At 38.9% G+C, this 22,379-nt stretch overlaps 1 protein-coding gene across 3 annotated transcripts in view; it reads right to left on the bottom strand.

Moving 5' to 3' along the window:
* Nucleotides 1-4,936: 4,936 nt before the first annotated feature.
* Nucleotides 4,937-22,379, bottom strand: part of LOC121325015 (regulator of G-protein signaling 6) — a 117,245-nt gene continuing 99,802 nt past the window's right edge. For 2 of the 3 annotated variants that reach the window (XM_041267301.1, XM_041267303.1), the window contains 11 exons: nucleotides 20,401-20,477; nucleotides 20,173-20,254; nucleotides 18,189-18,263; nucleotides 17,248-17,346; nucleotides 12,702-12,763; nucleotides 11,813-11,923; nucleotides 9,528-9,653; nucleotides 8,730-8,916; nucleotides 7,731-7,820; nucleotides 6,602-6,655; nucleotides 4,937-5,235 (listed from right to left, as the gene is read on the bottom strand). In XM_041267301.1, coding sequence (XP_041123235.1) covers nucleotides 5,185-5,235; nucleotides 6,602-6,655; nucleotides 7,731-7,820; nucleotides 8,730-8,916; nucleotides 9,528-9,653; nucleotides 11,813-11,923; nucleotides 12,702-12,763; nucleotides 17,248-17,346; nucleotides 18,189-18,263; nucleotides 20,173-20,254; nucleotides 20,401-20,477 — 1,014 coding nt within the window. In that variant the 3' untranslated portion in view covers nucleotides 4,937-5,184. The remainder of the gene's footprint in view (nucleotides 5,236-6,601; nucleotides 6,656-7,730; nucleotides 7,821-8,729; nucleotides 8,917-9,527; nucleotides 9,654-11,812; nucleotides 11,924-12,701; nucleotides 12,764-17,247; nucleotides 17,347-18,188; nucleotides 18,264-20,172; nucleotides 20,255-20,400; nucleotides 20,478-22,379) is intronic. The other variant, XM_041267302.1, reaches the window with a different exon arrangement.

Raw genomic sequence — 22,379 nt, forward strand, 5'->3', positions numbered from 1 at the left:
CGTTGGTGAGAGAATGGTTTAGCTTCGTACACCCTGTTTATTTACTTTGTAGAATAGTGTGACTCGGCTGTCTCGCACTGAAATGTGACATAAGAATATATAGAAAACCCAGGGAACACAAAAGCAACAATGACTCCTACAAGAGCTGAAGAGGCTTTAACATGACACTGTGAACAATAGCCTGAAGAACACTGGTGACAGTCAGCACCAAGGACCCTTATACATGCGTACCATAGTCAAAGCATAGCAAAGTGCAATGAAGTATAGCGAAAGCATGATAAAGCACAGATGAGCATTGTAAAGAATAACAAAGTATGGTAAAGCAAAAACATGGTAAACATGGCAAGTGTGGGAAAATTCTATAAGGGGAAAGAAAATAAGAAATCAGTAAATTGGAGACATAAGTCAGGTAGCTATCCCCCAAAAATGTGCATATTCCAAATAAAAGGAACAAATAGCAAAGAAACTAAATATCTGTCCACAGAAGATACAAGTGATAATGCTAATATGGGGGAAGAACATGCATTTTAAATCCTTGGTTGACACTTCTAGGAGGAGTAAGTGTTTAGTGCTTCAGACAGATGGAAGGGGTGCTTTGTTTCCCTACATCTTATCAATAAAACACTCAATAGCCATGTCTCTCTCAATATCTATACTAGATATCATGTCTCTCTGTCTATATTTATAAGACTCAGTGTCTTTAATGATAGTTTATTTTAGTATTTCTAATTGTAAATCACTGTTTGCTAAACATGAAAAACCAGAAATGACTGGGAGCCACAGGGGGATCCTATAATCACCTTTATTCCTCAAACATTTTCAATGACTTAGCTTTTCACCCTATCTATCCTATTACAAAACTCACTGAATCTTGAGTGCACTTTATACAGACTGGATGTACCCAGAGCAACTTTGAAATATCACAGCTGTCCAAATTAATGTATTCCTCATTCAATTCCCTGCTGGCTTTGTCAAAGCATCCGTGTGGGGGGGTGCAAGCCAGACAGAATAGCAGGTGTACAGTTTAACAGGGTCCCTCTCAGGTCACGGGGGGGCCACACATGAGCCCCATGGGCACAGTTATGAATAATTCTCTAAATAACATATCAGAATTCAGGAGTCAAGACAAGGGGCAGTACAGTCTCAATACAAATCAGAACCCAACATTTTATTTGGTCACTACAACATGGGCTTGTTCATCCCACCAACAATGATCCTAACCTGGTCTTCTATAAGTCAGGGAAAGGTATTGTACATTATATTACATGCATAGTAGTCCTGTATTCCATAGCAGTATTGCGCTTTGAACAATTCTTAACAATGACTAACATATACAGTGTGCCCATTTATTAGAACATCTCAAGATTTGTTATTTATGTCCTTTATACCTACCTGCATGAAAACCTTTGGGTGTGAGAATTTATTTTAATTTTCGGTTAATAATCAGTAATACAGAAACAATAGAAACTTGTGTGAAAATGTTAGACCACACTGTGCTTTAATTAGACATCTTAAACAACTTATAAAAGTCTCATGCATTTTGTCATTTGTGGCTATGTGTTTTTTTTCTCTTACTATTTTAAATCAATCATACTTGCGGTCTATTAAAGTCATCAATTAAATTAGACAACCACTAATTTGCCTATGTTTGACAATTTTCCAGTGTTTTCAGTTAAAGTGATTTAATATCATATGCACAACAAATCAAAACAACAGAAGCAATGTGGTGGTTGAATATATGTGCACACCACTCTATATATGTCTTTTTTCTAATTACATAGTCTATAGTTAGAAATCACTATTATTATTATTATTATTATTATTATTATTATTATTATTATTATTATTATATTTTATTAATAATAACAATAATAATAATAATAATAATAATAACAATAATAATATTAATAATAGAGAGCTGTACAGTGCATTTTTACAATATAAAAGAGATACAAAATGCAAAGCAGCTCTCCTTAGTTCTTGTCTGTTTGGCAGTGTTGATGCTATGGAATTAATAAAATCAACAGCCTCCGGTAGCCTTCTACATTTTGCTCTGCCCTGTCGACAAATTCCTTTTGCTGTACTTTTTAGCAAGAGAAGACTGTTTTTGTAACCTAGCAACGTTGATAGGAACCACTTCCTGGCTGCCACAGGAAGATGTTCAGGTACTGAAGCAAAAAACATGGACGTGATGTGTCTGTTGCAGGTTGAGTCATTGGACAGTCCTGTGAAATACCAACAGTCTTGAAGCTTTTTCAAGCTTTTCAGCCGAGGTTGTGCGTGTGGTAGTCTTTGTAGATCAGGGGGCTAGTTCAGGTATCTTTTACCGAGCTATGTGCCGGTAAGCCAAACTCCAGGCTGTACAAGCTCCCTGCTGGAGCAGGTGAGGTTGGACTTCAACAATGAGCTGCAATCCTCCACGTCGACATCTTTGAAGATAGTAAACATGCACGCCCAACAGGGCTTCTTTATAAATGAGCATGCTGGCAGAAAGGACTGCCCATTAGAACTATATTCAAATACTGTACAGTACATACATTTCATTCTCAAACAAAAGATGGATTTGGTTAACATTAATAACATCAATAAAACAGTGGATCTCAGTGGGATCTCTGTATTAATCTTGTTTTTCCCAATGCACTAAAAATACAGTGAAAACAGAGATCCCTGATTAGCAGAGCTAGGACATTTAGAACAGTGGTATCAAAATCACTCACACTACATCGTACCCTGCATGACATGACATGACATGAAGACATGCTTTCTTCTCAAGCGTACAACAAACTTTTTGACTCTCCAAGCAGCGCCATGAGAAGATGTCATCAGAGTAAAGATCTTCAAATATAATTATCCCCTTACCCTTTTATAATGTTTCAGATCATTACATGTGGTTTCTTGTTTCATGTTTTGATAAGTCTGTGTAATGCAAAACATAGGCGTAATCAGACCATGTGTCTTTCCAGTACTAAGAGACCGCGCCATCTAGTGATCGGCTGCTTTGGATGACGTTTCCTTTTGTTTGCAGGCAGTACACTGCTATGCATGTGATGCTGCTGCCAAGTAGTATATTATCTGGACTAGCCTTCATTAAGAATGCATATAGTAGGACAATAAACTTTTTATTTTTTTAATTTTTTTTAACGTGCCCATTCAGAGGGTTTAAAGGGCTTCCTTTAACAATAACAGTTTAGTTTTTCTTTCCCCAGTAATGTTGATAAGAAACTGATCATTTTGTGTCACTGAAAAGAAAGAAAAACTAACAAAAAAAAGCTGGAACTGCAGACGCTTGGTGAGGATGCTCACTGACAAGGGCCACTTGTACATTTTGAGCGCTTTTGTCATTTTCTTAACTGTTAATAGCTAGCTTGATAACAAATCTGTTTCGTTACTTGTTATTGGTTAGTTAGAATGTTGACATTTGTCTAAAGCAATTTTGAAAACAGTTATTTAGAATTTTTCTAAGCAGGTTACTATATTTTAACTAACCATTAACAGAAAATGAACATTTGTAAGCATGATAATAAGCCATTTGTCAACAAAAAGAAATGACAGTATAAACCTTGGTTCTGAGCTGAGCAGTTATTGTCCCACAGGTAGATGCTAGAAGCGATTAGTTCTTTACAATCTTCAAACTGCTTTAACATGTTATCTATTGTGCACTGTTATTCACTATATAGGTCTAAAACTGGTGTTTTTATTATCCCTACCCCTTCGATCAGCTTCTTCCTCTATTGACTGACATGCCACTAACACAATCACTTTAATTGCAATATATACAGTATACAATAAAAAGGCTCTCTATCTATGAACGTGAGTTGTGAACTAAAGCGTGATATTGCACTGTGGAGGCAGGCAGGTATGTATTAGAATTAGCAGGGCTGTATCTCTATCATCTTTAACTGAATGGTTTTGCACTGCACTGACAAGTCAGGTTTTTAAGCCCTTCTTTGTGACAGCCTCACAGTCATGTACTAAACACACCTCTTTTAATAAACACTCATTGTGTAGAGATGATGAGATGATTAAGGGCGAATGGAAAGAGTTTCAAAATGTGTTATTCTATTTCCCACATATCATTCACTTTGTTTGGTTTCCAATTCTTGTTTCTATTTTTCATCACATCATTTGAGACTTCTTTTTAACCCATTAAGTACAAATCATTTTCAGTTTCTTATTTTATATTGAGGAGTCAGAAAAGCATTTGAAGAGCTATATTTGCAGAATTAACAGTTACATTTAGACTTAACTTTTGCTGTTAACACAATTATCATTACAATGTAGTTAAAGAGAACATTTAAATACCAGTAACAGGTAGAAGCTAGTTAAAAACGCTCCAAAAATTACAAAGTAGCCTGTCCTCAAATGTGGACAATGGCAATTAATGGATTAAGTTTAAGTTCAGGTTGGTTCATAGCCATAAGCCTAGCTGCTGAAGACCATTGTAAGAAGCTTTAGTCCAGTATTATAAAAATGATTTTAGCAACGTTTTATATTTTTTGATAACTTATTTAGTAACCTATAAAAAAAGAAAGTGTTCTGCACTTCCCAAGTTTCAACTTGTGCCCTAAAAATAACAAAACTTTCTTTGTGTTTAGTATTATAAGTACTGACACCCCACCATAAATACAGAACCTTCTGTGCAGTTGCTGGTTAAGAGTTTGGAGGTGTCGAAGTGAACATAACCTTTGGAAAACTTAAGCAGAAAAAACATCATAAAATTGCCTTTATAAATGAGGGCTAAGAAAATAAGCCATGGTACACAAGCTCTGTTTAATTCTATTTGGCAGAAAGGAGGCATGTGTGTGTGACAACATTAGTAGAAGTTAACCCCCAAACTCTAACAACTATGAAAAGTTTTCAATTCTCTTAGATCAACAAGGATTCAAATAAAAACCCACCAAATGAAAAACAAATAAATAAATGACCCCCAGAGGACTCGCATTTATCTCCACTTTATTGATATCAATGTCATGGTGAGCCCCTAATGAGTAGCGTGGTGCTGCGCTGCTCTCTCTGTACACTGGGAGGAGGGGCAGGGGGAGGGGAGACTGTAAACTGGCTGACGGGAGGAGATTGGTCAGCTCTGGGTTTCACTACCCCCCCTCCAGCCCCACCCTGGATGCCCCTCCCCTGCTGGGCTATGACTGGAGGCTGCTGTCTTCTGCTGATTGGCTCTTCGCTCTATCAGGAGGACTGCATCAGGCCTGTCAAGCGCTTGCCTGTCAATGACTTTCCCTGGAAAGAGAAAGAGCAGAGCATTTTGACCAGTGTATTAGTATTAGTGTGCAGTAGTGTGCAGTATTATATTTTAAGTTCAGAAACAACCATATTTATTGCGTAAACACAGTGTTTTGAGTCTTATTTTGCCAGGTTATTGGTGCACTCCATATGAGCCAACTCTGTTTATTGTCAGTATTGTAAGTCACTTTCAAGTGATATTCAATCTGTTGGGTAAAATGGGTCACAACAGCCCCGGCCCCAAACCCAAAACACCAGCAAGGTTTTTCATTTTCTACGTGGCCATACATAACAGCGCCCACCCCTTGCTCCAATACTGCTCCAATGGTCAACTAGCATTACACACTTAGTAAAATGTGCTGCTATATGTGTATTGAAATATTGCACCCCTGTAAGATTCAAAACCATTTCTCCATTACTCTGCTGACAGGATGTCTGTATTGCTGTAGTGAGACAGGCCTGTTCCCTCTTGCTGCTGTCCCAGTGCAAGAGCAATGCATTTCCCCATCAGTCTGGATTGACATGAGTCGTGAGAGATGCAAAGTCTCCTGTTGCGTGTGATAACACAACACAGCCAGCTATTTGTCTAGTGTGCATAAAGACTATAATCTGTCTGAACTGAAGAAACATTTCTTATTTGATGTGTTCTTATTTTAAGTGGTCTCGCAAAAACTCTAGTAACTGCAGATAATTGTATTGATGTTGTAATTGCAACTGGCTGAGGGGTGGATTCAGTTATAATAGAAAATACAATATCTCTATTCTACAGAGCTAGTCACTGGAGCATTCGTATTATATTTTTTGCCTTACATGTCAGTAATCACTATGCCTTCTAGTGGTGAGTGACCAATATAAATTACAAAAACTGAACAAAGCTTCTCAGGCTTTGCCTTGCCTCAACTATGCAAAACTAGAAACTGGAGTGAACAAGGTGGAGATGTGGAGGGGGGTTATTGGTTACTTTTTAATTGGGGGGAGTGACATGCTGTGTGGTGGGCCTGTACTTCCTCAGGAACCTGTTTAAAACTCTCTAGAGGATAGAATAGTATAGTATACTTTATTAAACCCTTAGATATAAATTAGGAATGTATCAGTGATTACTGAAAATCATTGCAAACAATTCAAGATATAAAGTAAATAAGCTTATTTGCTTCTATTCATTGGAAATGCTAACAGGTGTCTAATTGACCATGTAAAGCAGGTTACACAGTTACTGCACCTTGATGGATTTTTCTTTTGGATGAGGGTGAAGGCAAGTTTTAAAAAGGCTACCATTCGGAGCATATGAACCGCTCTTCATTAAGTAACACCCTGACCCCTGAGCACAGCTCGATACCATAATGCCGTTTGAAAAGGTACTCACCACACTGCGAGTGAATTTCTCTAGAGAGGTTCGGCGTCCCTGCTCGTTCTCAAGCTTTGAGGAGAAGATTAGGGGAAAGACAACAAAGGGAAGGTTAGCTGGACGCAGTGAAACTCAGGGGGTGCAAAGTGACAACAGCCTACCACTGAGGGGACTGTGAAAGTAGAGAGGGGGAAGATAAAAGCCTACATTGTATTGCTGTTGAAATCAGACAGAGCACATTTGTAATTAGTATGCAGGGGTTAACAGCCTAAAGATCTTTAGTTTGTGTGCTCACTTATGTGTGCTGGGTTAATGGTTTTGACAAACAGCAACACAACTGCCATGTTATCAAGCAACAATGATGAATCCCCATTATGCTGCAGGCACTGTCAGCTACACATGGCTGTGGAACTGATAAAATTGCATGCCTATGAATACCCCAGCTAACTAATAGGAGTTTTCAGTACGATAGTATATACTGGGTTTGTGCAGGGAACTACATAAGCACGCCAACAGAAAATTGTAACTAGGAGACTACTTTTCAATAGCTTCCTGTTGGAAGCTGTTGTCTGCTTGTGTTTCCCAAAGTCAGTTTCATCATCACTTTTCTTACCAGTGACCCGTTGGCTGATACTCTGCATAGTGAAATATCTCAGCACAGTGAAAGATTCAATTCCAGCTGCTTCTCACCATCCTACTGGGGTTTTCCCAAATTTTAGACAGGATTAAAGACCAATGACTTTACCATCTGGAAGCTGTGTCTCAATCTGCACCCTTCACATCGGGAAGTGGACTTTTATGGCTACTGTATGTTATATGTGTGTCTCACACCCTTCTCTTGCAGTACTGAAGGCTGCAGTGTTAAAGAGCTAAGCATACTTAATAAATACCTCACAATAAATCAATAAATTCACTTCCTTCCTTTGAAGCAAGTATTTGGATCTCACAAGGTAAGCTTCACACTAGGAGTAAACTGTACTGTGTGTTGAGTTCTAATACCTACTGGACAGGAAGGGATCTTTAGATTGAAATTGGCTAAGCACATCTGAATAATGTTGCTATGGCACTGAGTGACAGGGAGACGGCTCTTAAAGGCCTGGCTATCTGTCCTCCCAGCGGGGAGGGGTTAAGTGTTATAAGGAGCCACCTTCTTTTTGGCCAGCAGCAGTTCCTGATAGGTGCTGGAGCGGAGGAAGCGTGCGTAGCTGTCACTTTTCATCAGTTTGTAGATGTGTTCCTGGAACAGACAGAGAGCAGGCAGTCAGACAGGACAGGGAATCAGTGCTGGAAGAGGATGCAGAGAGAGCCCAGCATCCCAGACAAAGACAGGAGAGACCAGGCTGCCATAGAGGCACATGGGGACATGAGGACAGCAGCACACTGGGGATTAACAACAGCACAATGCAGAATAAACAGGGTGCAACTAAGCAGTGTTCTCATCCACGTGTCATTCAGCTGTTTTGTTTCCATTTTTCATTACATCCTTGACACTTATTTTTAAAACTGTTAATCTCATTATGGTTGTTTTTCTTGCTTTTATCAGATGGGTCCATTTGTTTTTTATCAATGTGGAAAGCATATTGGACAATATTTCACCCACTTACTATAATTATCAGCCACAAGAGGGAGACATTGGCTTGTTTGCATTACTGAACACTGATGTGACAAAGGGGTGCAGCAAATTAGAAAGATGAGAAATAACAGCCGTTTCAGGATTGCAATGATTTTTGTTTTCACAGATGCAGATTAGCACTAGTGTTGGATAATGTTACCTTAGGCAAGGAAATCCGAGAATAGTGTGGATCTGTGAAACCAGCCTAATGGCTTTGGAGTTACCAATGCATTTCATACTTGGCTGGCTCCCCTAAGAGTCATATTACATAATTTAACACTGCCAATATGTTACCGTTAAGTAAGTTATCACCAGGATTCTACAGTTATTGCTGTATGTGACTACTGCATGGAAAGTTGACAAATCATGCTTGGGATGTATTTTATCATGCTGGACACATTTAGGGTGATAATCAGTAAGAACTTAACTGTAGCATTTGTAGATTTTTTTAAAAAATCTGTAAATATCAAGGCCCTTGCACATACAGAAGAAGTGCTGCCTCCTGGTGGCTGCATTGGGAATGGCTTCACTGACCTGGGCGTCCTCGAAGCTGTATCTCCCTGGGTCTTTCATGTTCTGGCTGGTCCGCTCGTAGCTGTGGGAGTCCAGGTTAATGGCGCTGGGGGCCCCAGGGGCCAGGAACTCCTGCCAGATCTCTTGAACCCGAGCTGAGACGGCCTGTAGAGGACGTCGCTTCAAATCCTGCACTGCCAGCCAGAACCTACAGGGGGCGAGGATGTCCTACTTAGGATATCCTACTGCACTCCCTCCCAGTATCTCCACTCTAAGCACTAGGCCACTGCCTCCCTTCCAATTCCTCAGCTCTAACCATTAGGACACACTGCATCCCTCCCAGTCCCTCAGTTCTAACCACTAATCCTACACTGCTTCCTCCCCAGTCCCTCAGCTCTAACAACTAGGCCACTGTTTCCTTCCCAATACTCATCTCTTACCACTAGCCCACACTGTCTCCCTCCCAGTCGCTCAGCTCTAAGCACTAGACCACACAGCCTTCCTCCCAGTCCCTCAGCTCTACACTAGACCACACCTTCCTCCCAGTCGCTCAGCTCTAAGCACTAGACCACACAGCCTTCCTCCCAGTCCCTCAGCTCTAAGCACTAGACCACACAGCCTTCCTCCCAGTCCCTCAGCTCTAAGCACTAGACCACACAGCCTTTCTCCCAGTCCCTCAGCTCTAAGCACTAGACCACACAGCCTTCCTCCCAGTCCCTCCGCTCTAAGCACTAGACCACACAGCCTTCCTCCCAGTCCCTCAGCTCTAAAGAAGAGTGGATTCAGTCGCTGTCTGTATGCAGTTCTGTCACACACTACCTGAGGTTCTCTGAGCTGAATTCTGACTCCACGAACTTGAGGAACTGGTCCCGCCCCACAGGATCCATGAGTGTCTCATCCAATGAGAAGCCCCACCTCTTCACCCTCTGCTGGCCAGGTTCCTTGCTTTAAACACCAGGGGAAGACAGAGAGCACAGACACCGTTAGACAATGAATGTTTGTGTTGCATGGCCATGTTCCTAAACTATGAAACACCATGGTCAAATTGCAGGCCATAATAACTTTTCACCATGTCTACTTACAGTCATAGGTCACTTGCACATTCAGGAGCTGTATAAAGGCCTGGGTACTTCTGACAGACTGGTATCTATAACAACCCTATGCTGTAAGTTTGTGTTTGGATGGCTTTGGGAAGAGTGAGTTTATTCCAGGTCTCGGATGGAAGGGTTTATAGAGGTACTTGCATTATACTGCATAGAGCTGGAAGCATGCTGCTTGCAAGCAGACTCTGTATTAGTCATTTTAAGGGGCTAGTTTAAATAAATAGTTGAAATTACATTTATCATGGTTAACCACTGCAAGCCCACATTTTGTTCTGCATATGGCCCCACAGTCAAGCCATGTCCAAAAACCTGACCTCATAGAAATGGACAAACATGACCATGGTGTCTTCATGACTCAACTGTCTTGCATGGAAAACTCTTCAAAAAAAGAAACTTTAAACAAAAGCTTAGGAAGTCTGAATTCAGCCTCCCTCAGATCACACTGCCCCCTGGTGTTTATGTGGGTATAGCTATTCACAATTTTGTTTTTGAGCACAATTAAAATTTGTTGGCACTTGTATTTTATGATTTGGTTGTATTTTCTGTTTATTTTGAAACACTTTTATTTCGTATTTTCTTTCTTTGAGCACTCTTCCCTCCAGACGCAGTGACATCTGAGAGGGGCTGCCTAGACATTCCTGTGCTTTACCAAACTTACGCTAGCTTTCTATTAGGCTGGGCATACTGTAGCATATAACAACTGTTAGTTAGCAGAGAAGATACGTGTACTACAAACAAATATTTATTTTGTTTGACAATTTCTGTATTTTAATAAATATGATTACCTTGCCTGTGTGGGTATATATACGGTTTGGTTTCTCTTGCTTTATTCTTTAATTTCTTTGGAAGGGACTCAAGTGGGGATTACAATATAGGAGATCTGGTAACTTGGAGCTCCCCTTACACCTGGTATAATTGAGGGGTGGCGTAGTCAAATCAATATTTTGTTTCTTTATGAATTTGGTTTTTAATCAAATATTTGTCCACAGAATGAAGTGTAAAACACTAACTGATAGTGCTCAAGGTCACTCTTACATCGTCTTCTGCAGTTGTTTCTTTGAAATATTCAAGGTTTTTGTTCCTTTTTCCTCACCCATGAGTTGTCTGCCTCTGCTGGAGGAAATCTATCAGGTCCTAACTTGATATTAAAACTTTGTAACTGCCTGTATTAGTGTTCCACTGTACTGTATACACACTGACAAACAAAGGGTTTAGATGCTAAAGGACAAGTTGCTGGTGTATTAGCTCTTCATGCCCAGCCACACTTGCGGTTTATTTTATTTCAGGATAAAAATGGTAAAAACTTAAAGGTCTTGTCCTCCCATAGGATGTTACTTGGCAGGCTTTAGCGGCACAGCAAAGAACAAGAGAAAGTTTCAATAAGCTTGTTTACAGACTATTAAATGTGATATTTGAGGTTAAGAAAAAAAAAAAAATCAGCTAGATGTACCCGCTATCAGTGAAATATTGACGAGATTGAGAGAGAACCTACGAGGTGCTTTAAGAGACACAGTACTGCTTTCTGCACTGAGAGAATGCAAACTTGTGAGGTACTGGCCCTGACTGTCAGGCACTTTCGAGCCAGCTGGGGCACTCTGCAATGTGGGCGTATCATCAGTACAGCTTGTGAACAGCGGTTTGCCAGGGATGCCTGTCAAACAAAAAGGAGTAATCCTGTGTCTCTGTGTGTTCTACCAGCAGATCCCATCCTATTTTACAGTGCGGATTTCATCAACCACAGACACCTTACTAAAATAGTGCTTCCAGCTTGTGAGCCGTGGCTGGTACTGTGGACACACACTGCAGCCAGGCTGTTTCATTAATTGAAGCACTTATATCAGCCTTAGTTATAAATGTAGATAATAGCCGGTGACTTACCTCCCTTGCAAAGCACAATTACAGCCCTTTATAGAAGCATAACTTTTCACACTGCCAATATGAAAAATAAACACTGTCAATGTTACCCTCTGCTTTCAAGTGCTGAACAGAAGTCTCCATTACCTGGCCTCCAGCTCCCAGAATGTAGTGTCATCGCTGATCCACGGGTTAGATGGGTCAGGCATCGTCAAAAAGGGATCGAAGTCCAGGAACTGCTCTGTGTACGTCATCAGACTGAGAGACAAAGAGTGAGCAGCCAACATTCAGTCCATGCATTGTTAAGCAGCTATCACTAATGAACATGAGTTTATAAATGTGTAGGTTTTCACAAAATGTAATTCTCATATCTGTGTTTTATATGAGTAAAATAGAAAAGAATGGTAATGACCTAATTACTATGCATGCCTGATTTTGAAACTAATTTCAGTTGAATTTCTAGCTATAATTGAGGTCAACTGTATTCATTTATTTAAATATGAAATCACTGAGTATCTGTAAATCTGCAATTAAAATGTGAGAGACAATATTTTTAATAACTCAAATAATTCATTTTTACAGATATTAAGTAAAATATTATTCGTAAAACCATGTGATGTTTTTTCTTTATATATTTTTGCATTTCCTAAATAGATGCACATACTTTAAGATCTGAAATTTAATTTGTGCTACTGCTCAGATTGCTATCCCTGTGCTAGAAGGCAATATATTTTGAGATCACTAATCAATGTTAACATTAGTCCTATCAGAATAGTCCTTTCAGTCCTATAAGAGTTTATAGTGAGATCCACTGAAATAGAGAATTGAATCTAGAAATCCAGAGGTTCACACTATATATATATATACATGCTGCCAACCTTAATTGAAACACGAACTTTTGTAGCACAAAAAACAAGAATTAGACATGTTTTAAAGCAAAGCCTTGTTTTTTGATTTATTTATGTTAATTTTGATATTTATTTAAAAATATGATGTCTCCTCAAAATCTGTCAGAGGAATTAATAGACCCACTCACCTTTCAGCTACTTTGGACATTTTCATACAGTGCCTGTCCAGCTGTGTATTTAGAAAGGTGATCTGGGGGGAAAAAAAGAGCCAGCTGACACTAGAGAATGGGAAAGTTGAATTGCAGATCAAGTCACGATATTGCATTTTAAAACCTAGATGTGATTTTATGAAGTCTGTGACAGAGTATTTTAGCTTTCGCTGAGGGGTGAAGCTAATACAGTATTACACTTGATGCATTTTTCATAAGATTAACTCAAGCCACCTAAACCTAAACTAAGTAAAATCTAGATTTTTTTTTTTTTTACTAGGCAAACTTTTCTTTTATTGAAAATACTGAAACATTAAAAATTGTTCCTGGTAACACATTTTCATATTGAATCTAATTTCGATGTTACACCAGTAGAAACTCCAATTGGAATTTCTATTGGTACAATTGGATGCAATCAGAATTTGTACTGGTTGCGGCCCCAATGAGATAAAAGTTTAAAATATATATATATATAGTATATAGATTATATATATATATATATATATATATATATATATGTATAGTAAAGGGGTTACTCTCTCCAATAAACTGAGGGTAGTCATTTGACCCATCAGGACAAGGATCCTGACATCGAGTACTAACTAGACTTTTACAATTCACACCCAGAATCTCCTAGGGATTATTAAATGGCCTACTGCAACGTAGTTGTAGCCGGCTAGGTAACCAATGCACCAATCTGTGTAAAGAACTACCTCCTTCCTTCTGTCATAAATCTATCTCCACTTAATTTCCAGCTGTGTCCTCTGGTCCTGGTTTCTGCGCTGCACTTAAAGTATTGGTTAGGATGATCTTTGACAACTTCTTTTAAGATTATAAAGACTTCAGTCAAGTCCCCCCCTAATTCTCCTTTGCTCTAGGTTAAATAAATTCAGTTACTTTAATCTATCTTTGTAGCTGATGCCAACAAGCCCTGTGATTATATATGAAATATATATGAAAAACTGTCTCTCTGAGCAAAATACTATGAGAGATAAACACTGAGCATGTTCTTGTTTGATTGATTATTTGTGCTCAGATTGTCACAGGAAGGCGAATGACACAGAATTAAATCTGGGGATGTCATTGAACACATCGGCTGTGTTATTGTGCCTTTGTGGTAATTCATTCCATATAAGCTTGTAATGATTTCCATTACATGAGATTAGATGTTGAACTTCATGCTGATTTGAACTCGGCTCTCATCAGGATAAGCACCAACTAAGACGTAGCTTTGCAGTAAACTAATGTGATCCATCTGCATCTCCATCCATTTGCGTTGTTTTCCATCTGATGATGTAGATATCCTTCTGTCTAGTGTTGATTGCTGAAGTGTAATGCTGGCTCCAAGGATCAGCCCATTTTGCCTCCCCAGCGCATCAGCACACACAACGGCTGCGATGCTGGCTCTGGGGATCAACCCAGTGCGGTCTCCCCAGCGCATCAGCATGACAATTGTCTGGATTGAGCTAAGTAGGGTACATCTCTGGGGTTAGAATACAATCATGCACATAGAGATGAAACTGATATGACTGTCAAGTTCTAGGTGGCACAAGCTTGTTAATTCATCAATGCAATAGCCTTTCTGCCTCCTGGGGATCAAACAGGGTTCAGGAGTCACATGGTAAATGAGAGTGGGGGTATCTTCCTAGGCGCACTTTGGAGTAAATCTTCTTAGCTGGTCAACACACTACCTTCAGGAAGGGGCAGTTTGATCACAGGAACATTTTAGATTGTAATATGCAATATATTATATTAACCAATGATGCTATTGAAGGAGTGCTAGCTAAACATTTTAAAATCCATTTCCTTACTTCCTATTAGCATTAGCAGCATTGCTGCTGCATGCCCCCACCTTCCCCCCACTGTCCTTTCTTATGTTGAATGTTTTTTGCTTGTATTTTATACTTCAATGTGGAATATTTCCAGAGTGCTAAACTAAGGCTGCATATTTTTCACAGTTATCATGTAATTCAAATGTACCCAGTGCCGTGTAATATGTAGTTCCTCATGAAAATTCCCATTTCTGAAAGAATAGTGTAAATATATATATATATTTTTATAAAGAATAAATACGGCAGACATTTTCCTTGTTGACACACTACCTGTTACGCTGCATTTAGGAACCTGGCAGCCGGTCTATTTTACTTCCAGTAAGGTGATTGAACGCACTGCATACAGCTACATGATTTCTTATAAATGTCTTCAACAAAAAAGACACCAGCTGCATCAAAAATCGGAAATATTTCTGCTAAAGATCGCTCTGTCCAGTACAAGAAGAGGACATTTCATGTATCTATTATTATTTTTACATTTATTTATGTTTTCACTTTGTTTTTCAATTCAAGATAATGCATGATAGCATGGCTTCTCTGGTTGACAGGCTCCAGGTCATCTTTTAAATCAGACAGCAGCTCAAGAATTATGTGGCTGCCTAACCTGTACCTGTGCATAATTTGGTCTTCATTTAAACTGAAGAGGGCAATACGGGTATGAAATACCCTTTCTCTTCTCATCCTACAAATCACTTGTTCTTGCTGAAGATGATGTCTGGTTAGGGGATAGTGTTTTTCATACTGCCTTTTAAAGGTTTGCTAATTGCGACTGTTTAAAACATGCTTTCAAAAGTTCTCAACAAATTGATGCAACTGCAAGCGTTACACATTAATATATCTTCCCCAATGTATTTAAAAAGCAGACATAAAAACTAAACATTCTACAATTTAGCATTTACTGTTTTTCAGGTAACCATTTAAATATTTAGGAAAACTTGTTGTATAATAACTCTAGAGAAATTTTGAATGTGATAATGAAATTTTGAATGTGACAACTCCAATGATAAGCAAGAAATTGCTATGCAGCATTTTTCAGGTAACTATTTAAATTTTGCATACATACATTATTTGACAGCTATCCTCTACTACAGATTTTATTTGAATTATGCAAACTGAAATCTTGGTATGGCATATTATATGTTACAATAAAGTTTCCTTAGGTATTTGTGGATTTGCAATGCATCCTTGGCTTTAACAACTGTGTCTTACCCACACTAGAACGAAGAACAGGTGTACAAGGACACACAGATCCACTAGGAATGTGATTGAGATTATTGACATGGATTTTGCCTAAACTTATCTGTAATGTTGTCAAACTCCCCCCACACAACGTACACTTTCACACAGTTGAATGTGTATAAATGTTCTTATAATACTGTAAATGTTCAGTGGCTACTTCTAATCTTGTTGAGTTTATTTATCGCAGAGGCGAGCAAAAAATGCATCATTAGAAGGTTCACTGAACAATTCTTTATAAACAAACAGTGTATTGGGTAGGGAGTTCTATCATAATTTTAAAGGTTAATAAATATATAATGAAGTGTTACATACATGGTATTCATGTATAACAACAAACAACTACAAACACGAGAGGCACTTGAAACGTATTTGTTTATAGCCTACAATCATACATACCAAAATACAGACACAAGTAGATGTCAACATAAGAAAATAAATTCCAACCAATATATAGATGGTTTGCTGTATTTTTTTTTTTCTTTTAACCAAAAAAAAGTTAGCAAAATGTACATTCAAAGAGTTGTATATAGTAAGCTGCGGCAGAATATCCCCCCAAAACAGGATAAATAACTAGTGGGGTTTAATTTTTATTTATTTATTATTTTTTAAAATTTGTGCTGTCCGATTTTTACCCACATGGCAGGTAATCGTAAATCAGCATTTTATATTTGAAGTGTTCTAAACAAATGTATATTCTGCATGACAAAATGCACAATTTTAAATGAAGTTTACAAACTATACACAACATAGATATTCCCGGTATTTTTTATTTCCATTTGGCTGCTGCTCGCTGGCGGGAGAGCCACCTCCTTGTATGCTGGTAGTTTCCATAACAACGAATTATGTTTCCATTCACTTTTCTTGATCTCGTTAACATGCATTTTGATTAATGGGTTCACGTTATCTAGTCATTGAGACAGGAAGTGATGTAGGTAACCTGTGACAATTAAACTTTTTAACGAGAAATGCGTTCATTAATGACCTATTGACTCAATTTCAAAGCATTAATAGTTTGATTTAATTAATACATTTCGTTTGAAAATCATTTGTTACTAAAGCTCTTGTTACTATACCGTGAGTTTGATACATCAACACTGTTTTTTTTTAAATCCTGCCCATTATGTTTGATCTTGAACTATCTATATTTATAAAGTGAAATGCAGAAAAATAAGCATTTTTTTTTTACCATGAAAGAAATACAGCCCTTGAGATTATGTCAGGAAGAAAGTTAAGCTTTTTTAATGTACAGTATTCTGTATACAAATCTATATATTCTGATAGAAAAATCAGACAAGAGAACCTCAAGCTCTTCAAAATAAGAAAGGGTGACCAGTCATAATACTGGAATGTTAATAAAGTCTGAAACCTTTAGATTTGTAATCCTTTAAGACCAGTTGCATTATCTGCTTACCTAAAGGACTGTGTGACTCTACAGCAGTGCTAGGGAGGTTTACCTGTTTTTGGACATCCTCTTTCGTGGTTTTCCTCTGGGGCTGGACTGGCATGTGCACTGGACTCTGTGCCTGGGAGTCCTCTGTGACTCCGTACACTGACTGCAATCCAGAGCAGGAGGAGGTGAGTAGCACACAATCAACAGGTCACATAGGCATTTGACACCCCCAGCAATGGCTGAGCCCAGCGCTTTCAGCCCTGGTCCTTGCCTTTCTCAACCAGGAACAAATATTTGTTTTAAACAAGCATTGTTTCACAGTGATCAAAATGCTATCAACAATATACAGTAATGGCACAAATTATGGAAGGAACCAATTATTTACAGCAAGACTAGGAGTGGGGATTTAGTGCCCATTTTTCCTCACTCAGACCCCTTTACTAAGTACCTTGTTGTCTCTGAATAGATAATAATTTTAAAAATATGCTAAATATTTTAATGAGCAAGACATCCCACAAGTAGAATGGTACCCCGAAATGTTTTTTTCAAGAGTGAATGATCTATTCAGGGATACCAAGTGTGGTAGAGTAGGTGTTCCCGACCCTAATGTGTAAGCTTTAGGATTTTTAGGGTTCAGTTTCTTATTTTATATTGAAGAGTCAAAAAGCATCTGAAGGGTTGTATTTGCAGAATTAACAGTTACATTTAACCTTAACTTTTGCAGTTAACAAAATTGGAGTAAATTATCACAACAATATAATTAAAAAAAACAACGGGTAGATGCCTGTTAAAAATGCTCCAAAAAATGACAAAGCAGCAAAGAGTAGTTTGAGGACAACGGTACTTAATGGGTCAACGTGCATTCCATGTAAAATGCAGTGAATTCAGTGACACTGATGGTTTCAACTGGACAGTATAAATGAAAAGGTAAATGTACGAAACAAATATGGCACTGCAGCCCTTTCTGCGGAAATCTATAACAGGGAACTCCCGTTCACCCCTCACCTTCTTCACCTTCTGTGGGTTCTTCATCCTGCGGCATTTCCGGATGTCCATCTCGGTGGTGTTCACACAACCTGGCTGCAGGGAGAGAGGGAGAGGTTGAGAGGGAGGGGGGAGGGGGAGAGGGGAGGGGGGGGGGAGAGGGAGAGGGGAGAGGGGGAGGGGGGAGAGGGGAGAGGAGAGGGAGAGAGGGGAGAGAGGGGAGAGAGGAGAGTGGAGAGGGGAGAGGGGAGAGGGGGGGGGAGAGGGGGAGAGGCCAATTCAAGAGGCAATGGGGAAGCCAGCTATTCCTTAGAGTGACCCGTCAATACAAAATCAACCAGGTCAGCACCACTGGAAAGTGCTAGTTATCTGCTTTGCAATGACTTAATAAAGAGCCGATCATTGTAAATCAAGTTATAAAGAAACAAAAAAGGTGCTTGAGATTTCTGAAGGGCTACAGTGTAAATAAATATTGAACGCTAGGCAGCAGTGTTTTGTGCATAGCAATGCATTCGGTCATACAGTAATACACGTCTCCCATACACTGCCTGAACAGAAAACTACTTTTGGTGCCTGTAACAGGGAGAGATCTGTGCTGACTCTGCCGGCGTGTTCACGGGCTGCAGGAAGAGGGCGGCAGTCATCCAACAACCGCCTGTGAGTCATGGCAGTGACACGTGGAGGTGGGAAAGTGGGTGTGTGGACTTTCCCCCTCTCTGAATGGCTGAGAGGCGCGTCTTGGGAGATTGTTAGCCCTATAAATTAACGCTCTGTTGTTTCCTCAGCTCTGCCCTGTTAAACGCGCCGAGAGTGCGGAAGCGCTGGTCAACGACCGTGAACCAGTGGGAGAGAAAGAAACGGAGATTCAGAGCGAGACATTGAGGGCGGGGAACCCTTGGGCAGACCCCTGATTAGTATATCAGAGCAGGCTAGTGAGCCGGCAGTGTAGGACGGTGATCCGGGTCGCACGGGCAGCGGCGACCGGGATATCGCTGCAAAGTGCAGCACCTTTTCTTTGTAGTTTTTGTTACTGTTTAATTTTCCCTGTTTCTTTGTGCCTTCTGTTTTGAATTATTGTTTCGAAGCACCTGCAAGGGCGCCGGTATTGTGTACCATCGCTTGGTATGCCCGTGGTTCTGTTTACCATTGTTGGTAAATCAGACCATGGACCCACAGCGCCATCTGCGGGACTAAAGAAAAAACAGCACCCTGAAATAAAACTGGGCACCTGTGTGGTGTTGCCAAATTCACCTGTCTGTCTCCTGTGTCAGTGAATTACCCACCACCCTTCCACAGTGCCAGACAAGTTTTTCCAGCTGTTGCCAGAGTCAACATTTTCATTTCAAGATTAGAGAGGAATAGACAAGGAAATGATTATAGGAACCCTAGGGGGAAGCTCTCTCAAATCCAGTGTATGTGTGTGGGTGTGTGTGTGTGTGTATCCCCCTAGAGATGTCATGGAGCTTGTAATCTTGTTTCTATAAAGTATAATCTATTAAACATGTATTAAAACTGTCATGATTTATTTACAAGCAATAAAAAACAGTTATTTTTTCAGGAGGTTGTTTCTGCATCTGATTGATCTCGTAATAATATGCTGAATTCTCTAAGCTGATTTCGCCAAAATGTCATTAGCATAATATCTTCAGATAGTAAAAGCAACTCATACATTTCATTTAGGAGCTTGTGAGAAGTCCAAAGTTTTTTTTTTCCTTTCATACAAAATTAATGCTAATGGCAATTTGCAAATATCTTGCAGAACCCAGTTCAGGCTTTTCAACTGGTAAGTGTAGTCCTGCTATGAAAGGTACCTGAGGCAGGTAAAATGTATCAGAATGCACTGCAATGTGAGTTGAAAAGCCTGAACAGTCCTAAACGGTCCTATTGTACATGGAGTCATATGGTAACCCACCTCTATTTCAACTGCATAAGTGGATCAACCAGCCCTGTGCAGTATATGTCCCTCACCCACTTCCGCACCCTCATCCCAATCCCATAAACTCACAACAGGCCGATGCACATCCCAGAACGCTCGTTCCTGGCTGTCCAAAATCTTCCTCTCAGTTTTGTCCTTTTTTCTGTCGACCCTAAACAAAGAGAAAGCTGAAAACACTTACCAGGGAGTACACATGACACCGTTTAGAATAACTAGACAGAAGCACAGATAAAGGAACCCACCGCAGCACGTTTGGGCAGACAGTATTTCTAAAGTGTGCTTCCTGTAAATACTTACTTGACCTGGGCCTCAGCCTGCATAAAGATGAACTCCCATTTTCTTGCAAAGGCCCTTTGTAATCTGGCCAGATTTTCCTGCAATGGAAAGGAAACAAAACAAATCAGCAATATACTACGTTATATACTATATATATATATTATATCTATCTATATATATATCTATATATTATATAGATATATATATATATATATATATATATATAATAATATGTATATATGTACACACACACACAAACACTTGCCAGGTACGAAAGTCAAACCTCAAGTTCCAAGTTCGAGGTTTTCAAAGGCCAACGAGTTGTAAGTTTTACTAAATGGTAAGCAAGAGAGCAAACATTTCAAAATGCTTTACCATACCTCTCTGGGATATGTATTTTGCTATACTCTTACTATGTGAAACTTTCATAAGGGGAGGGGAAATAGGGAAGTAGGAAATATGTACCCTACATTTAGTAGTGCTTTTTTATTCCAAAAAGGAATATCTGTGACAAGCTGTTCTATTACAGTAGCAGTATGTAAAATGGTCCTATAAAACATATAGTGAAAAGGGTAAATTGTGTTATAATTCTTTACGTTTAGTTAATAAAAACAAACACCAAACCAAATGTGGTATATTTTGGCTTCTAAGACAATGCTAATACAGGTGAGACAAGCAGTAATTAAAATTATACACCCAATTTTAGTACAAATAACTAAGATATACAAAGCTATGAATTGCTTTTCTCCAGCTTTACCTTTCATTCAGCCTCAATCAGTCTTTTCAAACTAAGACGTGTGGAGTTATGGATTTGTCTATGCATTTGTTTTTTTTGTTGTAACTTATTATATGAATGTGCAGCCTTTCTTGTTCCACGTCTCTCTTGAAATGAGATGTTACATCTCAAGAGATTACCTGTTAAAATAATTTGTAGCAATCACATGCATATGTTAAAACATGGTAATAAATTGGTAATTACATACGTTGTTTCTTACTGTTTTAATAAGCATGTAATTACAGTACATGGGACTGACTACTACGTGCACTGGCTTCACACCTAAGCCCATTCAATTGCCTTACCATTCAAATAAAGAGCAAGCTCAGTAGTTGAAAGGTAAGTAAGTGTCTTATGCTAATGTCAGTATTATAAACTAACCAGCCTCTAGGAGGAGATCCATTAGACATGGTGTTACTATGTAATAAAAGGCGTATTACATTGTAGTTGCCATGTAATACCAAATGACTATGGTAATTGCACAGTTGTTACAGTGTTATTTCTGTTTATTTAAGCCCAAGTGCTATCAATAATTTAAATAGATAAATACATTGGATTTACCACTTTTGTACCTGTATATTATATCAAGCTTTTCTTTAAAGCGTTCTTCCACTAAATCCTAATTTCTCTTCACATAACAGCTAACTGATTAGCTGATGTCATCAGAATACCATGACAGCTTCACAACTGATTCAGGCATTGGCTTGGTTGCTGCTTGCTATTCATCTCATGTTTTATCTACAGATTAATTTAGAATTATTGAGCAAAGCCTGCTATCTGTGAAAGCCTGACCCTGGCATATAATGGCTATCGATTACTGCACCTTTCTTGTTAAACATGGTAAGGTGTTAAATTGCCACAGGACCCTGTCCGGGTTTGAAACACTGCTATTAAATATGCAAGGAAACTGTTTTTCATTATGTCTTCATTTCCAAGCCATTCTTTTTGTATAGCTAGCTTCACCTCAGTGTCACTGCTGGTGATACGATGTCAGCATGCTCAATACCAGCCAACCATATTTGATAGTAGTGTCACATGACAATAAAAATGCCGATGTGCTGATTTGGAATAAAGATTAATATTTTTTTTTATTATTATTATTTCTTTTTAAGATATCCAAATTACATAGAGAAATACATTAAGTTACCCTTCAAATGTTATGCAATTAATTTCCTGTTCTATGGTAAATAACATTTGTTTAAAACGTAATAAGTATTGTAGTCCT

This window comes from Polyodon spathula, chromosome 12, assembly GCF_017654505.1.
Source record: "Polyodon spathula isolate WHYD16114869_AA chromosome 12, ASM1765450v1, whole genome shotgun sequence".
Lineage (NCBI taxonomy): Eukaryota > Metazoa > Chordata > Actinopteri > Acipenseriformes > Polyodontidae > Polyodon > Polyodon spathula.